This window comes from Thalassophryne amazonica, chromosome 6 (genome assembly GCF_902500255.1).
Source record: "Thalassophryne amazonica chromosome 6, fThaAma1.1, whole genome shotgun sequence".
NCBI classification, from domain to species: Eukaryota; Metazoa; Chordata; class Actinopteri; order Batrachoidiformes; family Batrachoididae; genus Thalassophryne; species Thalassophryne amazonica.
The window spans coordinates 101159419-101175879 of record NC_047108.1 but is presented as its reverse complement, the minus strand read 5'-3'; the positions used below and the strand labels follow the sequence as shown (position 1 = coordinate 101175879).

Sequence of the window (16461 nt, the reverse complement as noted above, 5' to 3'; positions counted from 1 at the left end):
TTCACAATAATAGTTGTGTGGCATTCAGTTAGTGAGTTCGGCAATTTTGTGGAACAAACACGTGTGAATCAGGTGTCCCCTATTTAAGGATGAAGCCAGCACCTGTTGAACATGCTTTTCTCTTTGAAGGCCTGAGGAAAATGGGACATTCAAGACATTGTTCAGAAGAACAAAATGGATAGAAGAATAACCAGAATGGCAAAGGCTCACCCACTGATCAGCTCCAGGATGATCAAAGACAGTCTGGAGTTACCTGTAAGTGCTGTGACAGTTAGAAGACGCCTGTGTGAACCTAATTTATTTGCAAGAATCCCCCGCAAAGTCCCTCTGTTAAATAAAAGACGTGCAGAAGAGGTTACAATTTGCCAAAGAACACATCAACTGGCCTAAAGAGAAATGGAGGAATATTTTGTGGACTGATGAGAGTAAAATTGTTCTTTTTGGGTCCAAGGGCCGCAAACAGTTTGTGAGACGACCCCCAAACTCTGAATTCAAGCCACAGTTCACAGTGAAGACAGTGAAGCATGGTGGTGCAAGCATCATGATATGGGCATGTTTCTCCTACTATGGTGTTGGGCCTATACGAGGTCTGTTAGAAAAGGACTTCAAAAAATGATGCCCACCTCTTCCACCATTCAGAAGATTCAGACGGCTTTCGGTGGCTTTTCAGTCGTGTGACTATCGGAGAAATTGTGGAAGAGGTGGGCATGTCACAGCATGTCCTGTGAGACTTCAACACGGAGTTGCTTTTGCTCTGCCGTCAGCAGCTTGGTGCCAAAGCCATCGGCATGAATTTTACCGCCACTCTTTTCATGGCCAAATCTTCTGTCACAGTGGAATGTGCTGAAAAAGTGCTGATGTCCACCTCTTCCGCAATTTCTCGGATAGTCACACGATGGTCCCGCATCACCACAGCGTTCACTTTGGAATGATCTGCTCATTTCAGCATGTTGATGGCCGACTGGAGCATGGCTCGCTCTCCACCGTTGTGCGGCCGTCTTTAAACCGGTTGTACCGCTCCTTAATCTGTGTGATGCCCATAGGATCAACACTGAAAGCCGTCTGAATCTTCTGAATGGTTTCCACCTGGCTGTCGCCCAGTTTCTGGCAAAATTTGATGCACTCGCGCTGCTCCAGTCGTTCTGCCATTTTCCTTGCAATGAAAATCCGATGAGAGACTACACCCGTCCTCACACAAAGGCTGCTTACCAGCAAATGACGCAATCAACAGGCGTGAAAAAATTCACGCACGTGCATGAAGGTTCACGGTTGGCTCATGCACGCACACGTGATTCAGATCCATCAGGTTTTTGCAAAAAATAAAAAGGTCCGATACTTTTCTAACAGACCTCGTATATCGCATACCAGGTATCATGGATCAGTTTGGATATGTCAAAATACTTGAAGAGGTCATGTTGCCTTATGCTGAAGAGGACATGCCCTTGAAATGGGTGTTTCAACAAGACAATGACCCCAAGCACACTAGTAAACAAGCAAAATCTTGGTTCCAAACCAACAAAATTAATGCCTCGCAGATGTGAAGAAATCATGAAAAACTGTGGTTATACAAATAAATACTAGTTTAGTGATTCACAGGATTGCTAAAAAAGCAGTTTGAACATAATAGTTTTGAGTTTGTAGCGTCGACAGCAGATACTACTATTATTGTGAACACCCCCTTTTCTACTTTTTTTTTTTTTTTTTACTAATAGCCCAGTTTCATAGCCTTAAGAGTGTGCATATCATGAATGCTTGGTCTTGTTGGATTTGTGAGAATCTACTGGTACCTTGTTTCCCATGTAACAATAAGAAATATACTCAAAACCTGGATTCATCTTTTTAGTCACATAGCAATACTATTATTCTGAACACTACTGTAGATAGTTGCAAGTGAGTTGTGTTATTTTGTGATGAAGCCTTTTTGTAACAATATCTCATATATAAAGCTGACTGTGTGTGTGTGTGTGTGTGTGTGTGTGTGTGTGTGTGTGTGTGTGTGTGTGTGTGTGTTCTTTATTACACGTGTAGAATGGGTATCTCAGCTAGTAAATGATTTAAAACTATGACCTAAAACATGCTAATAATCCTCTAGTGTTTTAAGGTAAAGAATCGGTTAAAAATGTCTCCTGAGCTGACTCACTTTCTGAAGGCAAAAAGTCCCAAAAAGAAAAGGGAAGTGAATTCATATGGAGTGTAAACCTGGCACAGCGTCACCAGGGAGGAAACTCAGCATCTGGTGCTGTGTGCTGGTTCCAAACTTCATCCAGTTATTGGCAAAGGGTTTCCAACTAAGTATTTAAAAAAAAAAAAGAAAAAAGACAATTTAATTTGTGATTATGTTAGTACATCCAAGTACTTTCACTTCCTTAAAAATAAACAACCTTGTACAAATTTTCCTGGAAGTCTGATGTGGTTGCAAATACCTTCAGATTAACCATAAAAATCTGCACTTTGAGCACATGTTCACAACAGTATTTGCTTTCAGCTCCAACATGCTGTAGCTTTGTTAATGCTAAAATATTTATGGACCCCTCATGAATTTTTCTTCAAAGCAGCAGCACACGTTTCCCACGGGGGGCGCTCTGAGCAGATACAGCATTAATGCACACACGTTTCTTTCCACAGAGCTGATGGACACACGGGGAGCTCGACCCTTCAGCTTCTCCTTCAACACCAGCGACTACCGCATCCTTCTGATGGATCAGGATCAAGGCCGTCTCTACCTGGGCAGCCGGGAGTACCTGGTGGCTCTGGACATGCACAATGTCAACAAGGAGCCACTCATAGTGTGTAAAAAAAAAAAAACACAGCAGCTCACTTAAATCTTTGAATGTGACCTTAAATAGATCATTACACACATTTTCTGCATACGAACATAAACCACCAGATGTCTTAATATAACGCAATGCTAAAATACCCTCAGCCATATGAGCATTGTGTTCTTTATAATTTGCAGTTGTTTAATTAATTATTAAGCTCCTATTGCCTTACGTCCAATTTGTACATGTTCAATAAAGCCCATCTATCAATGAATCAAATCAAGTTTGCAGGAGGCCAGGCCTGTGCGCATATATGAACTTTTGAGAAGAGCGGAAGTTATGCAAATCAAGGAATATTTGTAGATCACCCTCTGTGCATTTGCAGGTATTAATGAGACAAATTTAGCTTTGAGTTAGTGTGCATGCTAATGTCTGCGAATTGCTTGTAAATCAGTTCACAGGTGTTTATTAGGTTCCAAAAACAGTGTTTTTAGTTTTAGAAGTGTTTATTTATCGCTAGCTTTTACATAATATGTGAGAAAGGTGTTATTTCTAGCCAAAAACAAAGTGAAGTTAGCACCTAGCAAAACCCGGAAGTGATGTCAACATGCTAACATCCGCTAAATGTTTTGTAAATCCTTCCAGAGGTGTTACTAGGTTACAAAACATTTTTTTTTTTTCAGTTTTAGAAGTGTTTATTTATCACTAGCTTTACATAATATATGAGAGAGGTGTTATTTCTAGCCAAAAATGAAGCAAAGTTAGCAGCTAGTAACACCAAGCAGTAACGTCACCACGCTAATGTCTGCAAAATCTTGCCATAAAATTAGGTACAGAATGTGACTTTTCAACCTCTTAAAATAGGTCAGTGCTAGCCATCCAAGGTCTGTGTCCCAAGATTGTTCTCTGTGAATTTGAAGACTCTGGTAGTAATAGGACTGGATTTATGCTGAGCACAGACAGATGGACAGATGGACAAATGGACGGACAAAAAGCCTTTGCAATACCCGTTGATGGCCTTGGATAAAAATGGATTTTAACATTTGTATGTAAAAATACCCTGAAGACACTGATGTGCAGACCACGTTCAAGACATTTTGGTTCATATCCCCTTTAATTGGAGAGGAGCTACTGCTTGCCCCCCACCCCACAACTCTGTGGACAGCAGTATCTCTGTGCCATTCTACCACAGACTGTGGGCGTGTCACATGGCACCAACAGGAATCCAGATATGAACTTGTGTGACGTATGCAGTGTTGCCACAGTTACATTGAAAAAGTAATCCAATTACTGATTACTGATTACTCCTTGAAAAAGTAACGTAGTTACTTTACTGATTACTCAGTTGTAAAAGTAACTAAGTTAGATTACTAGTTACTTTTTTAGTTACTTTCCCCAGCTGGCGACAACAACCCATGTCAACATGACAATGATACCTGTTTTGCCAAAACTCACTTTATAGTCACCCTTTCTTGACTTCAATGAAAATAAATACTTGTTTTATAAAAAGTAAAATAAAGACCTCTTTCTTGACCTTATATTTAACTGTTGACAGCACTGTAACAGTAAAACTTGCAGTTTCAAACCTACATTGTTTATAAATGTAACTATTAAATTCTAACATTTTTCTAACATTTAAATTCTCTCTAAACATTTTACTTCTCGAAATTATTATTATTTTAAGCAATATTAGTAGCTGTAGTAAAAAACGGCTTCAAAACTGGACCTTTTAATCTAGGGGTGTTGTGGGGGAGGGGGGCACATCCTTGCCCCATGCCCCCATTCCATCTGGATTCGCCCCTGCTTTGGCGTTTGAGCACAAAGAATGGATAACATTTATTTATGCAGAAAACAGGACCAGATTTACAGGTAAGAAAGTTTTATTGCATTTTCACATCATGTGGTCCTCAGAAAGAGAGTTTAGGTGCATTTGAGTGGAAAATAGTGTTAGTTGTTGACGCGTCGCGGAGGATCAGCTGTTTTTAACGAGACGATACGGAGCGGCTCAGCTCAGAATTCTAAATAAAGGAGGGAAAAAAGTTTAAAAATGTCTTTGTAAAGCTCAGTGCAGGTGTGCTGTTGTCACCATGCTGTAAGAGGTGAGGACGAGTCGAGCAGCTGCAAAAAACCGTGGATGAAAAGCTCACAGCTCGCTGAAAGTGGGCAGTTCAGTCGAACCCCGACCTCCTGCCCACGGACCAAGTTTAATGCTGCTATCGACCCACAATGAAAAATAATAGTAACGCACAGTGACATGGAGAAGTAACTTTAATCTGATTACTGATTTGGAAAGATTAACGCGTTAGATTACTCGTTACTAAAAAAGTGGTCAGATTAGAGTAACGCGTTACCGGCATCACTGGACGTATGTCACTAAATTCTAAAATTATCCGTTTCAGCCCTACATTTTGCTTAAAGAAAAGAGGCATTGACAGAATCCTCGAACTTCCATTTCAAAGTAAAACGACGTGGGGGCAGTCCCAGCGCCCTGAAAGTAGAATTCTCAGTGTTTTTACGCCTCTGTTTCCCAACTTCTACGGAACAAAGTAACCCCACACACAGCAATTTATGGCAACGTGATCTTGAGATCAAAGCAAAAGCACATGATCCCCTTTTGTTGAAAGCGTACTTTTACTTTAGTTTGTTGCTTTTTGGTGACGGAACTTGTAGGAGGACTTTAAATTTTAAAGGCCTTCTCTGTAACTCAACAGTAAACTAGCTGAGGGTTTGACTGATGTGTTGGTGACCCTATAAGCACCTTGGTAACAGGCAAGGATTCTTCTGCATTAAATACAATGTGTGTGTTTGTCCCATGAAGAGGTCTGCTTGCTGCTCAGCATAGATCAGGAAAGGTCAATTAAACTCATCCCGATTTTGAAAAATTTCAAAATTTTCAGGAGCTCAGCTGGACTAGCAGTGTGATGCATGTTCAGTGCAACTCTGCATCTATTTTTCATGCTGAGCATGGAAAAGGTATTTAAAGATATCAAGAGTTGAAGATGTAGTGTACACCAAGTTTACCCGGAGTTGTACCAGGCCTGTTCTGAGCCGCGCGTCGGTGAGGCTGAGGTGGAAACACATTTTCATGCCTTTTGCCAATTGTTGTGGCTGCTCAGGAAGGACTCGGCACGCAACGCTTCCAGGCAAGAGCTGCTTAGGGTAATCATCCGAATTATAAATCAGCCTGTTACGCCACAAAAGTAGGTCAGGTGTGAGTGCTGCTTTCGAGTTTACATATTTGCACGTTCACAAACGTTAATCCAGGGAGCTGGCTTGTTGTGATGCTGAAATAACCATTAAAAAAATGTAGAACATGAATTTCTGGAAATACCCTAAATTTATACTTCAGATTATCATCATTGTAGAACCTGAGAATTTTATTTAAAATGCAGAAAAGCAAAAGAAAGCAAAGTAAACCTGTTCAAGAACAATGAGCCACAGGACAGAGTTAGCATAAGCATTAATTGATACCCTAATAAAAGCAAAAACTTTTCATAATATGATTAGAGCTGGGTATCGATTCAAATTTCAAGATTCGATTCTGATTCTCAAGATTCAGAATAGATTATTTTGATACGATCCCATATTGAATTGGTTTAGTGTTATTAAAACCATTTTTGAGCTGGTTCCTAATTGTCTAGTTATGCAACATAATACTAGTATTATATTGACATTTTACAGCAAATTAATGAAGTATTGGTAGTTAATAATGATGGCTATAAGACTGATGGCACAGACCAGTCCCCCTCCCAGAATGATAGAGTAGTATTTTTATTTTACAAACATACTGAACAGATAAACAAACACTACTGTGTGAATTAAACGGCAGACATTTCTCTTGTCTTGCCTGCAACAGACAAGTCCCGGTTGTCATGATTGACTTGACAGAGGTTGATGAATAAATTGTGGACGTGTTACTTCTTCATCAGAACCAGCGCGTCCACAATCACTGTAGAGAAATGATCTTTTTCACACCCTCAGAAACAGCGCGACGGCAACTGCAGCATCATTTCTACAGAGACGCTGTTCCAACACTGGCGAGAAGTGCATATATATACAACCCCTGGCAAAAATTATGGAATCACCGGCCTCGGAGGATGTTCATTCAGTTGTTTAATTTTGTAGAAAAAAAGCAGATCACAGACATGACACAAAACTAAAGTCATTTCAAATGACAACTTTCTGGCTTTAAGAAACACTATAAGAAATCAAGAAAAAATATTGTGGCAGTCAGTAACGGTTACTTTTTTAGACCAAGCAGAGGAAAAAAATATGGAATCACTCAATTCTGAGGAAAAAATTATGGAATCACCCTGTAAATTTTCATCCCCCAAACTAACACCTGCATCAAATCAGATCTACTCCTTGACATTGACCCTATGTGTCTTTTTACAAGGAATGTTTTCGCAGTTTTTGCTCTATGGCAAGATGCATTATCATCTTGAAACATCCCCAAACATCCTTTCAATTGTCCAAAATATCAACGTAAACTTGTGCATTTATTGATGATGTAATGACAGCCATCTCCCCAGTGCCTTTACCTGACATGCAGCCCCATATCATCAATGACTGTGGAAATTTACATGTTCTCTTCAGGCAGTCATCATTATAAATCTCATTGGAACGGCACCAAACAAAAGTTCCAGAATCATCACCTTGCCCAATGCAGATTCGAGATTCATCACTAAATATGACTTTCATCCAGTCATCCACAGTCCACGAATGCTTTTCCTTAGCCCATTGTAACCTTGTTTTTTTTATGTTTAGGTGTTAATGATGGCTTTCGCTTAGCTTTTCTGTATGTAAATCCCATTTCCTTTAGGTGGTTTCTTACAGTTCGGTCACAGACGTTGACTCCAGTTTCCTCCCATTCGTTCCTCATTTGTTTTGTTGTGCATTTTTCGATTTTTGAGACATATTGTTTTAAGTTTTCTGTCTTGACGCTTTGATGTCTTCCTTGGTTTACCAGTATGTTTGCCTTTAACAACCTTCCCATGTTGTTTGTATTTGGTCCAGAGTTTAGACACAGCTGACTGTGAATAACCAACATCTTTTGCAACATTGCATGATGATTTACTCTCTTTTAAGAGTTTGATCATCTTCTCCTTTGTTTCAATTGACATCTCTCGTGTTGGAGCCATGATTCATGTCAGTCCACTTGGTGCAACAGCTCTCCAAGGTGTGTTCACTCCTTTTTAGATGCAGACTAACGAGCAGATCTGATATGATGCAGGTGTTAGTTTTGGGGATGAAAATTTACAGGGTGATTCCATAATTTTTTCCTCAGAATTGAGTGATTCCATATTTTTTTCCTCTGCTTGGTCTAAAAAAGTAACCGTTACTGACTGCCACAATCTTTTTTTCTTGATTTCTTATAGTGTTTCTTAAAGCCAGAAAGTTGCCATTTGAAATGACTTTAATTTTGTGTCATGTCTGTGATCTGCTTTTTTTCTACAAAATTAAACAACTGAATGAACATCCTCAGAGGCTGGTGATTCCATAATTTTTGCCAGGGGTTGTATATACTCAACAAAAATATAAACGCAGCACTTTTGGTTTTGCTCCCATTTTGTATGAGATGAACTCAAAGATCTAAAACTTTTTCCACATACACAATATCACCATTTCCCTCAAATATTGTTCACAAACCAGTCGAAATCTGTGATAGTGAGCACTTCTCCTTTGCTGAGATAATCCATCCCACCTCACAGGTGTGCTATATCAAGATGCTGATTAGACACCATGATTAGTGCACAGGTGTGCCTTAGACTGTCCACAATAAAAGGCCACTCTGAAAGGTGCAGTTTTGTTTTATTGGGGGGGGATACCAGTCAGTATCTGGTGTGACCACCATTTGCCTCATGCAGTGCAACACATCTCCTTCGCATCATCCATGAAGAGAACACCTCTCCAACGTGCCAAACGCCAGCGAATGTGAGCATTTGCCCACTCAAGTCGGTTACAACGACGAACTGGAGCCAGGTCGAGACCCCGATGAGGACGACGAGCATGCAGATGAGCTTCCCTGAGACGGTTTCTGACAATTTGTGCAGAAATTCTTTGGTTATGCAAACCGATTGTTTCAGCAGCTGTCCGAGTGGCTGGTCTCAGATGATCTTGGAGGTGAACATGCTGGATGTGGAGGTCCTGGGCTGGTGTACTTACACGTGGTCTGCGGTTGTGAGGCTGGTTGGATGTACTGCCAAATTCTCTGAAACGCCTTTGGAGACGGCTTATGGTAGAGACATGAACATTCAATACACGAGCAACAGCTCTGGTTGACATTCCTGCTGTCAGCATGCCAGTTGCACGCTCCCTCAAATCTTGCGACATCTGTGGCATTGTGCTGTGTGATAAAACTGCACCTTTCAGAGTGGCCTTTTATTGTGGGCAGTCTAAGGCACACCTGTGCACTAATCATGGTGTCTAATCAGCATCTTGATATGGCACACCTGTGAGGTGGGATGGATTATCTCAGCAAAGGAGAAGTGCTATCACAGATTTAGACTGGTCTGTGAACAATATTTGAGGGAAATGGTGATATTGTGTATGTGGAAAAAGTTTTAGATCTTTGAGTTCATCTCATACAAAATGGGAGCAAAACCAAAAGTGTTGTGTTTATATTTTTGTTGAGTGTGTGTGTATATATATATATATAAATGATCTTTTCAACCCAGCACTAAATATGATCACTTCATATCTGTAAAGGCTGGATGGAATAATTCAGGTTTGGGTTTTTATTTGTTTTAACATCTGTGGTTTTCAACAAAACAGATCCACTGGCCAGCATCCGCTAAGAGGAAGGGAGAATGTCAGATGGCAGGAAAAGAAAAACAGGTGAGATTAGGCTTATGCATCCGAGAATCACGCCCATCACACAGGATGATGATGATGATGATGTCTGAATTCTGTTGGTCTCACCTGTCTCTGTGTAGGGCGAGTGTGCTAACTTTGTGCGGTTGATTGAGCCGTGGAACCGCACTCACCTGTACACCTGTGGAACCGGAGCGTACCAACCCATCTGCACATTCATCAACAGAGGTTGGAGAGCGGAGGTGAACATGTTGACACTTCCCGTATTGGGACTTCCTGTGAAAAATCTTTCACCCTGCAACACTTTTTATACTGCTAAATATTTCAGGATAACAATCTGGGACACTCATTTGTTTATTATGTTCTTCCTCCGTGTTCCCCTGCAACACTTTTGTGGCCTATTTTTACACGTACTCTCTGTGTCTGATGTGCTCCTGCAGGACTACCTGTTTCGGCTGGTCCCTGGATATGTGGATTCGGGGAAGGGAAAATGTTCTTATGATCCCAAACAGGAGAACGTGGCGGTTCTGATCAGTAAGGCACTCTGCATTTTTAGAGAAAAGACGACAATTTTGGAATTATACACACTATTAAATCCATCTTCCCTCTGCAGGTGGGAACCTGTATGCAGGCGTCCACATCGACTTCATGAGCACAGACGCCGCTCTGTTTAGGACCATGGGAGGGAGAACAGCCATCAGGACGGAGCAGTATGACTCCAGGTGGATCAACGGTAAGTAAGTGTGGGTGTGAGGAGGTAAACGTTTCTGATTACAGGTTGCTGCTCCTCTCATTTTATATGACAGCCTTCTTGCTTCATTTCTCATCTCTTATCTGTTTTTATTGTCCAGAGCCTGTGTTTGTTCAGATCCAGCAGATCCCTGACAGCGCAGAAAGGAATGACGACAAACTTTACTTTTTTTTCCGTGAGAAGAGTCTCGACACGAGCGGTGGGGCAAGTCCAAGTGTTCTAGCCCGCGTGGGAAGAGTGTGTCTGGTGAGCCAACCATACATTCACACTGTTTAGTTTTTAACCCTCTGCAATCAGTGGTGCTTTAAAGGTGCAATGAATGGCATTTTAAATGACTAACAACTATTTCCTAAGGGATGATTTAATGGCGTCCTGTACAGGGAATGAAACCCCTCTGTGCTCTCAGCGTTTCTATCCCCTTTTAACACTGTCTGGCTGCACATGCACATTTAGTGCATTTCTGCATGTGCACAATTTGCCCCTCCCCATAAAGAGACAGCAGTACTAACTACTCATTGCATAGCTGTTGAAGTATTTTGAAGATATTTGATAACAGCTACTGTTGATAAATACAGTAAAACTCGAAAATAATGGGGTTCAGGTGGACCAGCAAATTTTGTCTGTTATCTAAATCCATTATATGTAAAAAATGGACAAAATCCTTTATATATATACACTCAACAAAAATATAAACGCAACACTTTTGGTTTTGCTCCCATTTTGTATGAGATGAACTCAAAGATCTAAAACTTTTTCCACATACACAATATCACCATTTCCCTCAAATATTGATCACAAACCAGTCTAAATCTGTGATAGTGAGCACTTCTCCTTTGCTGAGATAATCCATCCCATCTCACAGGTGTGCCATATCAAGATGCTGATTAGACACCATGATTAGGGCACAGGTGTGCCTTAGACTGCCCACAATAAAAGGCCACTCTGAAAGGTGCAGTTTTATCACACAGCACAATGCCACAGATGTCGCAAGATTTGAGGGAGCGTGCAATTGGCATGCTGACAGCAGGAATGTCAACCAGAGCTGTTGCTCGTGTATTGAATGTTCATAACCACACCAGCCCAGGACCTCTACATCCAGCATGTTCACCTCCAAGATCGTCTCAGACCAGCCACTCGGACAGCTGCTGAAACAATCGGTTTGCATAACCAAAGAATTTCTGCACAAACTGTCAGAAACCGTCTCAGGGAAGCTCATCTGCATGCTCGTCGTCCTCATCGGGGTCTCGACCTGACTCCAGTTCGTCGTCATAACCGACTTGAGTGGGCAAATGCTCACATTCGCTGGCGTTTGGCACGTTGGAGAGGTGTTCCCTTCATGGATGAATCCCGGTTCACACTGTTCAGGGCAGATGGCAGACAGCGTGTGTGGCGTCGTGTGGGTGAGCGGTTTTCTGATGTCAATGTTGTGGATCGAGTGGCCCATGGTGGCGGTGGGGTTATGGTATGGGCAGGCGTCTGTTATGGACGAAGAACACAGGTGCATTTTATTGATGGCATTTTGAATGCACAGAGATACCGTGACGAGATCCTGAGGCCCATTGTTGTGCCATACATCCAAGAACATCACCTCATGTTGCAGCAGGATAATGCACGGCCCCATGTTGCAAGGATCTGTACACAATTCTTGGAAGCTGAAAATGTCCCAGTTCTTGCATGGCCGGCATACTCACCGGACATGTCACCCATTGAGCATGTTTGGGATGCTCTGGACCGGCGTATACGACAGCGTGTACCAGTTCCTGCCAATATCCAGCAACTTCGTACAGCCATTGAAGAGGAGTGGACCAACATTCCACAGGCCACAATTGACAACCTGATCAACTCTATGCGAAGGAGATGTGTTGCACTGCATGAGGCAAATGGTGGTCACACCAGATACTGACTGGTATTTCTCCCCCCCCCCCAATAAAACAAAACTGCACCTTTCAGAGTGGCCTTTTACTGTGGACAGTCTAAGGCAACCTGTGCACTAATCATGGTGTCTAATCAGCATCTTGATATGGCACACCTGTGAGGTGGGATGGATTATCTCAGCAAAGGAGAAGTGCTCACTATCACAGATTTAGTGTTGTGGGCTGGGGTGTTTGGCTGCCTTGGTTTTTGTTTTCTGTTTCTCCCACCAGGTGGTATGCATTCAGGACTGAGTGGCTGAGCATCAGGACCTCACCCTGAACACCTGAGGCTTGTTATCACGTGCAGGTCATCAGGACTCACAGCTGTGGTGTATTTTGTCTTAATCAGAGATTGCTGCATTTAAACCTTGAATGCACAGTGTGTGATTGCCAGAGACTCGACCTTGTGAGCAGACGTGTGAGATCGACGTCAGGAGAACAATCTCACCATCACGGACGCAGAGACCGCTCCAGGTTTGACGCCACAGTCTGTGAAGGAGGATTGGGTGAGGTCTCACGCTCTTCCGAACACTTCCTGAGGTAATTTGGTTTTGGTGACTTTTATGAAGTAATGACAGTGGATTTGGTGTCCCTCACACCTTGTGTTATTGAGCTGTCACGTTATGCTAATTGTCTAATCAGCTTCTGCTGCAGTGGAGATTTGAACTGAGTTGTTCCGTGCCTGCAGGGTGAGAAGCTGATGTATAGCTTTAAGCCAGGAAGTGTTTGCTGATTGCGTGCACCTTTGAGTTGTGTCTCTCTGTGTGGAGTTGGACTCACCTCATGTTTTCTTTCTTCACAGACTCGGTTTGTCGCGGCCACCTGGGGGGTGTCGGCGGGGTCCCTGGGTCCGAACTGCTGTGGCTCCGGACTGTTTGCGCTGTTAAGAGCGCGCCGTGTTTCCACCTCACCAGACCGCAGACGTTTTAGTTGTTTAGCACTACTCACTGTTATGTTTATTAAATTCTGTTATCCTTTTGAACCGTGCTCTGCTTATTTCATGCTTGGTCCTTTCAAACGCTGGGTCGGTGCTCCGACCGCGTCCAAAACATAACATTTAGACTGGTTTGTGAACAATATTTGAGGGAAATGGTGATATTGTGTATGTGGAAAAAGTTTTAGATCTTTGAGTTCATCTCATACAAAATGGGAGCAAAACCAAAAGTGTTGCATTTATATTTTTGTTGAGTGTGTGTATATATATATATATATATATATATATATATATATATATATATATATATATATATATATATAAAAACAATCATCACCTCCAAACCAGCGATACAGCACGTACAATTTTCCTCCATGAACTGTGGTTCATTTCAGCATTTTGTTTTTTCCGGCTTTGTGTTGTGAAGTTGGTCATATTTGCAGACTTTTCTGCAAAACATTTTTAATCCATGATCAAAATGTACTCAGCTCAACTCAGACTTTATTTATAGAGCACATTTAAAACAACCAAGGTTGACCAAAGTGCTGTACACATTAAAACAGGATAATCAATAAAATGCAACAATTACAATAAATAGTACTAAAATACATAACACAGTACTACAAATAGAATTGATTAAATTAATTAAAATATAATTAAAATTAATTTAAAATCAAATTAAAATAAAATTTTGATTTAGCAGGTGCAGGGGTTCACAGCCATACAGAGGACTGTGCTCTAGCGGTTTGGTTCATCAGACCCAGGGATATATGTGAAACTTAGTACCATATTACAGTGCAGGCAACAAGCTGCATTTTGTTAATAATCACCGGCCATGAATTATGCCCTGCCTCGTTTAGGTGCTGGATCTGGGCATGGCTTGAAAAAGATAAACAGCCAGTTTCTTTAATCATGGAAATACAGTACCGCTGAACTTCATTTCATACCTCTGTTACTGGGCACATCCAGACTGCTCTGTCCGGTTCATGCGAGGGTTTTTTATGGAAATGCATTACGATGGGGTGGGACATTCTGTCGGATAGGGGCAAAAATCTGTTGGAAAACCATACAAAAGCATTGGAACTTTGGCTTTTGTCCAGAGAGTGTGAATATCCAGTTTATATGATGACAGTTTAAGCAAGTTTTACTGTTCAACACATTTAGAGACTAAAAATGCTTCCAACCAATAACATGGTCAGTCTATAATCAATATGCAGTTGTATGCAAACGTTTGGGCACCCCTGATAATTTCCATGATTTTCCTTTGTTGGATTTTCCTTGTTTGGATCAGAAATTTCAGTTAAATATATCACATAGCAGACAAATATACTAATATTTGAGAAGTGAAATGAAGTTTCTCGTATTTACAGAAAGTGTGCAATAATTATTTAAACAAAATTAGGCAGGTGCATAAATTTGGGCACCCCAACAGAAAAAAATACATCAATATTTAGTAGATCCTCCTGCTGCAGAAATAACAGCCTCTATATGCTTCCTATAGCTTCCAGTGAGAGTCTGGATGCTGGTTGAAGGTATTTTGGACCATTCTTCGTTACAAAACATCTCAGGTTTGTTGGTTTCCGAGCATGAACAGCCCATTTAAAATCACACCACAGATTTTCAATAATATTCAGGTCTGGGGACTGAGATGGCCATTCCAGAACGTTGTACTTGTTCCTCTGCATGAATGCCTCAGTAGATTTTGAGCAGTGTTTAGGGTCGTTGTCTTGTTGAAAGATCCAGCCCCGGTGCAACTTCAACTTTGTCACTGATTCATGAACATTGTTCTCAAGAATCTGCTGATATTGACTGGAATCCATGTGACCCTCAACTTTAACAAGATTCTCAGTACCTGCACTGGCCACACAGCCCCACAGCATGATGGAACCACCTCCAAATTTTACTGTAGGTAGCAAGTGTTTTTCTTGGAATCCTGTGTCCTTTTTCTGTCCCTTGTTATGTCCAAATAACTCAATTTTAGTTTCATCAGTCCACAGCACCTTATTCCAAAATGAAGCTGGCTTGTCCAAATGTGCTTTAGCATACCTCAAGCGACTCTGTTTGTGGCGTGTACCCAGAAAAGGCTTCCTCTGTATAGTTGAATGATGCACAGAGACACTATCTGCAGCAAGATCATGTTGTAGGTCTTTGGAGCAGATCTGTGGGTTGACTATGACTGTTCTCACCATCCTTCGCTTCAGCTTATCTGAGATTTTTCTTGGCCTACCACTTTGGCCTGCCTTAACTAGTACTGTGCCTGCGGTCTTCCATTTCCTTACTATGTTCCTCACAGTGGAAACTGACAGCTGAAATCTCTGAGATAGCTTTTTGTATCCTTCCCCTAAACCATGATGTTGAACAACCTTTGTTTTCAGGTCATTTGAGAGTTGTTTAGAAGATCCTGTGTTGCCACTCATTAGAAGAGATGCAAAGAGGGGGAAACATTTGCAAATGGCCACCTTAAATACCCTTTCTCATGACTGGATTCACCTGTGTAAGGAGGTCAAGGGTCATTGAGTTTACCAAACCAATTTTGTGTTCCAATAATTAGTGCTAAATGTATTCAAAGCAATAAAATGACAAGGGTGCCCAAATTTATGCATCTGCCTAATTTTGTTTAAATAATTATTGCACACTTTCTGTAAATGCTAGAAACTTAATTTCACTTCTCAAATATCACTGTGTTTGTCTGCTATATGATATATTTAACTGAAATTTCTGATCCAGACAACCAATGATTTATAAAGGAAAATCATGAAAATTATCAGGGGTGCACAAACTTTTACATACAACTGTATGTCTGTCTTTTCGCACACAGAAAGCTATCAGAGCTGTTAAAAGGCTCCATCTGCCGTGTGTTCTGCTTGGTGAAGGGAGACTGAGTGGCCGAGGATGGAAGCTTTGTTTATGTCATGAAGTGTGGCATCTAGTGGCAGAAAAAGTATTGATAGCACCTTTAAAAAAAATGTTGAAATTCAGCTGCTTCTATGATAAACATCTTTTGATGATTAAACCTCTACTTCCAAATTTGCAATACCAGACCAGTGTCCTTTTTATGTCAAATTACATTATCAAACTCAATGAGCTTTCCATTTCTTTTTAAACTTCCATGCAAAAAGTGTCTATTTAATCTGTTGGAATAAATCTTGCTCAACTGAGATAATCCTGTGAACTATTATTTTTTAATCTGCACTTGAATCAAGTTCATTTGAATTCAGTTGCAGATTTTTCCCTCCAGTCACCTTTGCCTCCTTGAGGTGGGGGGAATGGACGTTCTGTTCTCGGTCTATC

At 41.2% G+C, this 16461-nt stretch overlaps 1 protein-coding gene across 3 annotated transcripts in view; it reads left to right on the top strand.

Annotated features, from left to right (window-relative positions):
- Window positions 1-16461, top strand: part of LOC117512754 (semaphorin-3F-like) — a 59634-nt gene that overhangs the window by 30290 nt on the left and 12883 nt on the right. For all 3 annotated transcript variants that reach the window (XM_034172960.1, XM_034172962.1, XM_034172961.1), the window contains exons 3-8: window positions 2626-2786; window positions 9534-9596; window positions 9695-9814; window positions 10013-10106; window positions 10186-10305; window positions 10424-10569. In XM_034172960.1, the coding sequence (XP_034028851.1) occupies window positions 2626-2786; window positions 9534-9596; window positions 9695-9814; window positions 10013-10106; window positions 10186-10305; window positions 10424-10569 (704 nt within the window). The remainder of the gene's footprint in view (window positions 1-2625; window positions 2787-9533; window positions 9597-9694; window positions 9815-10012; window positions 10107-10185; window positions 10306-10423; window positions 10570-16461) is intronic.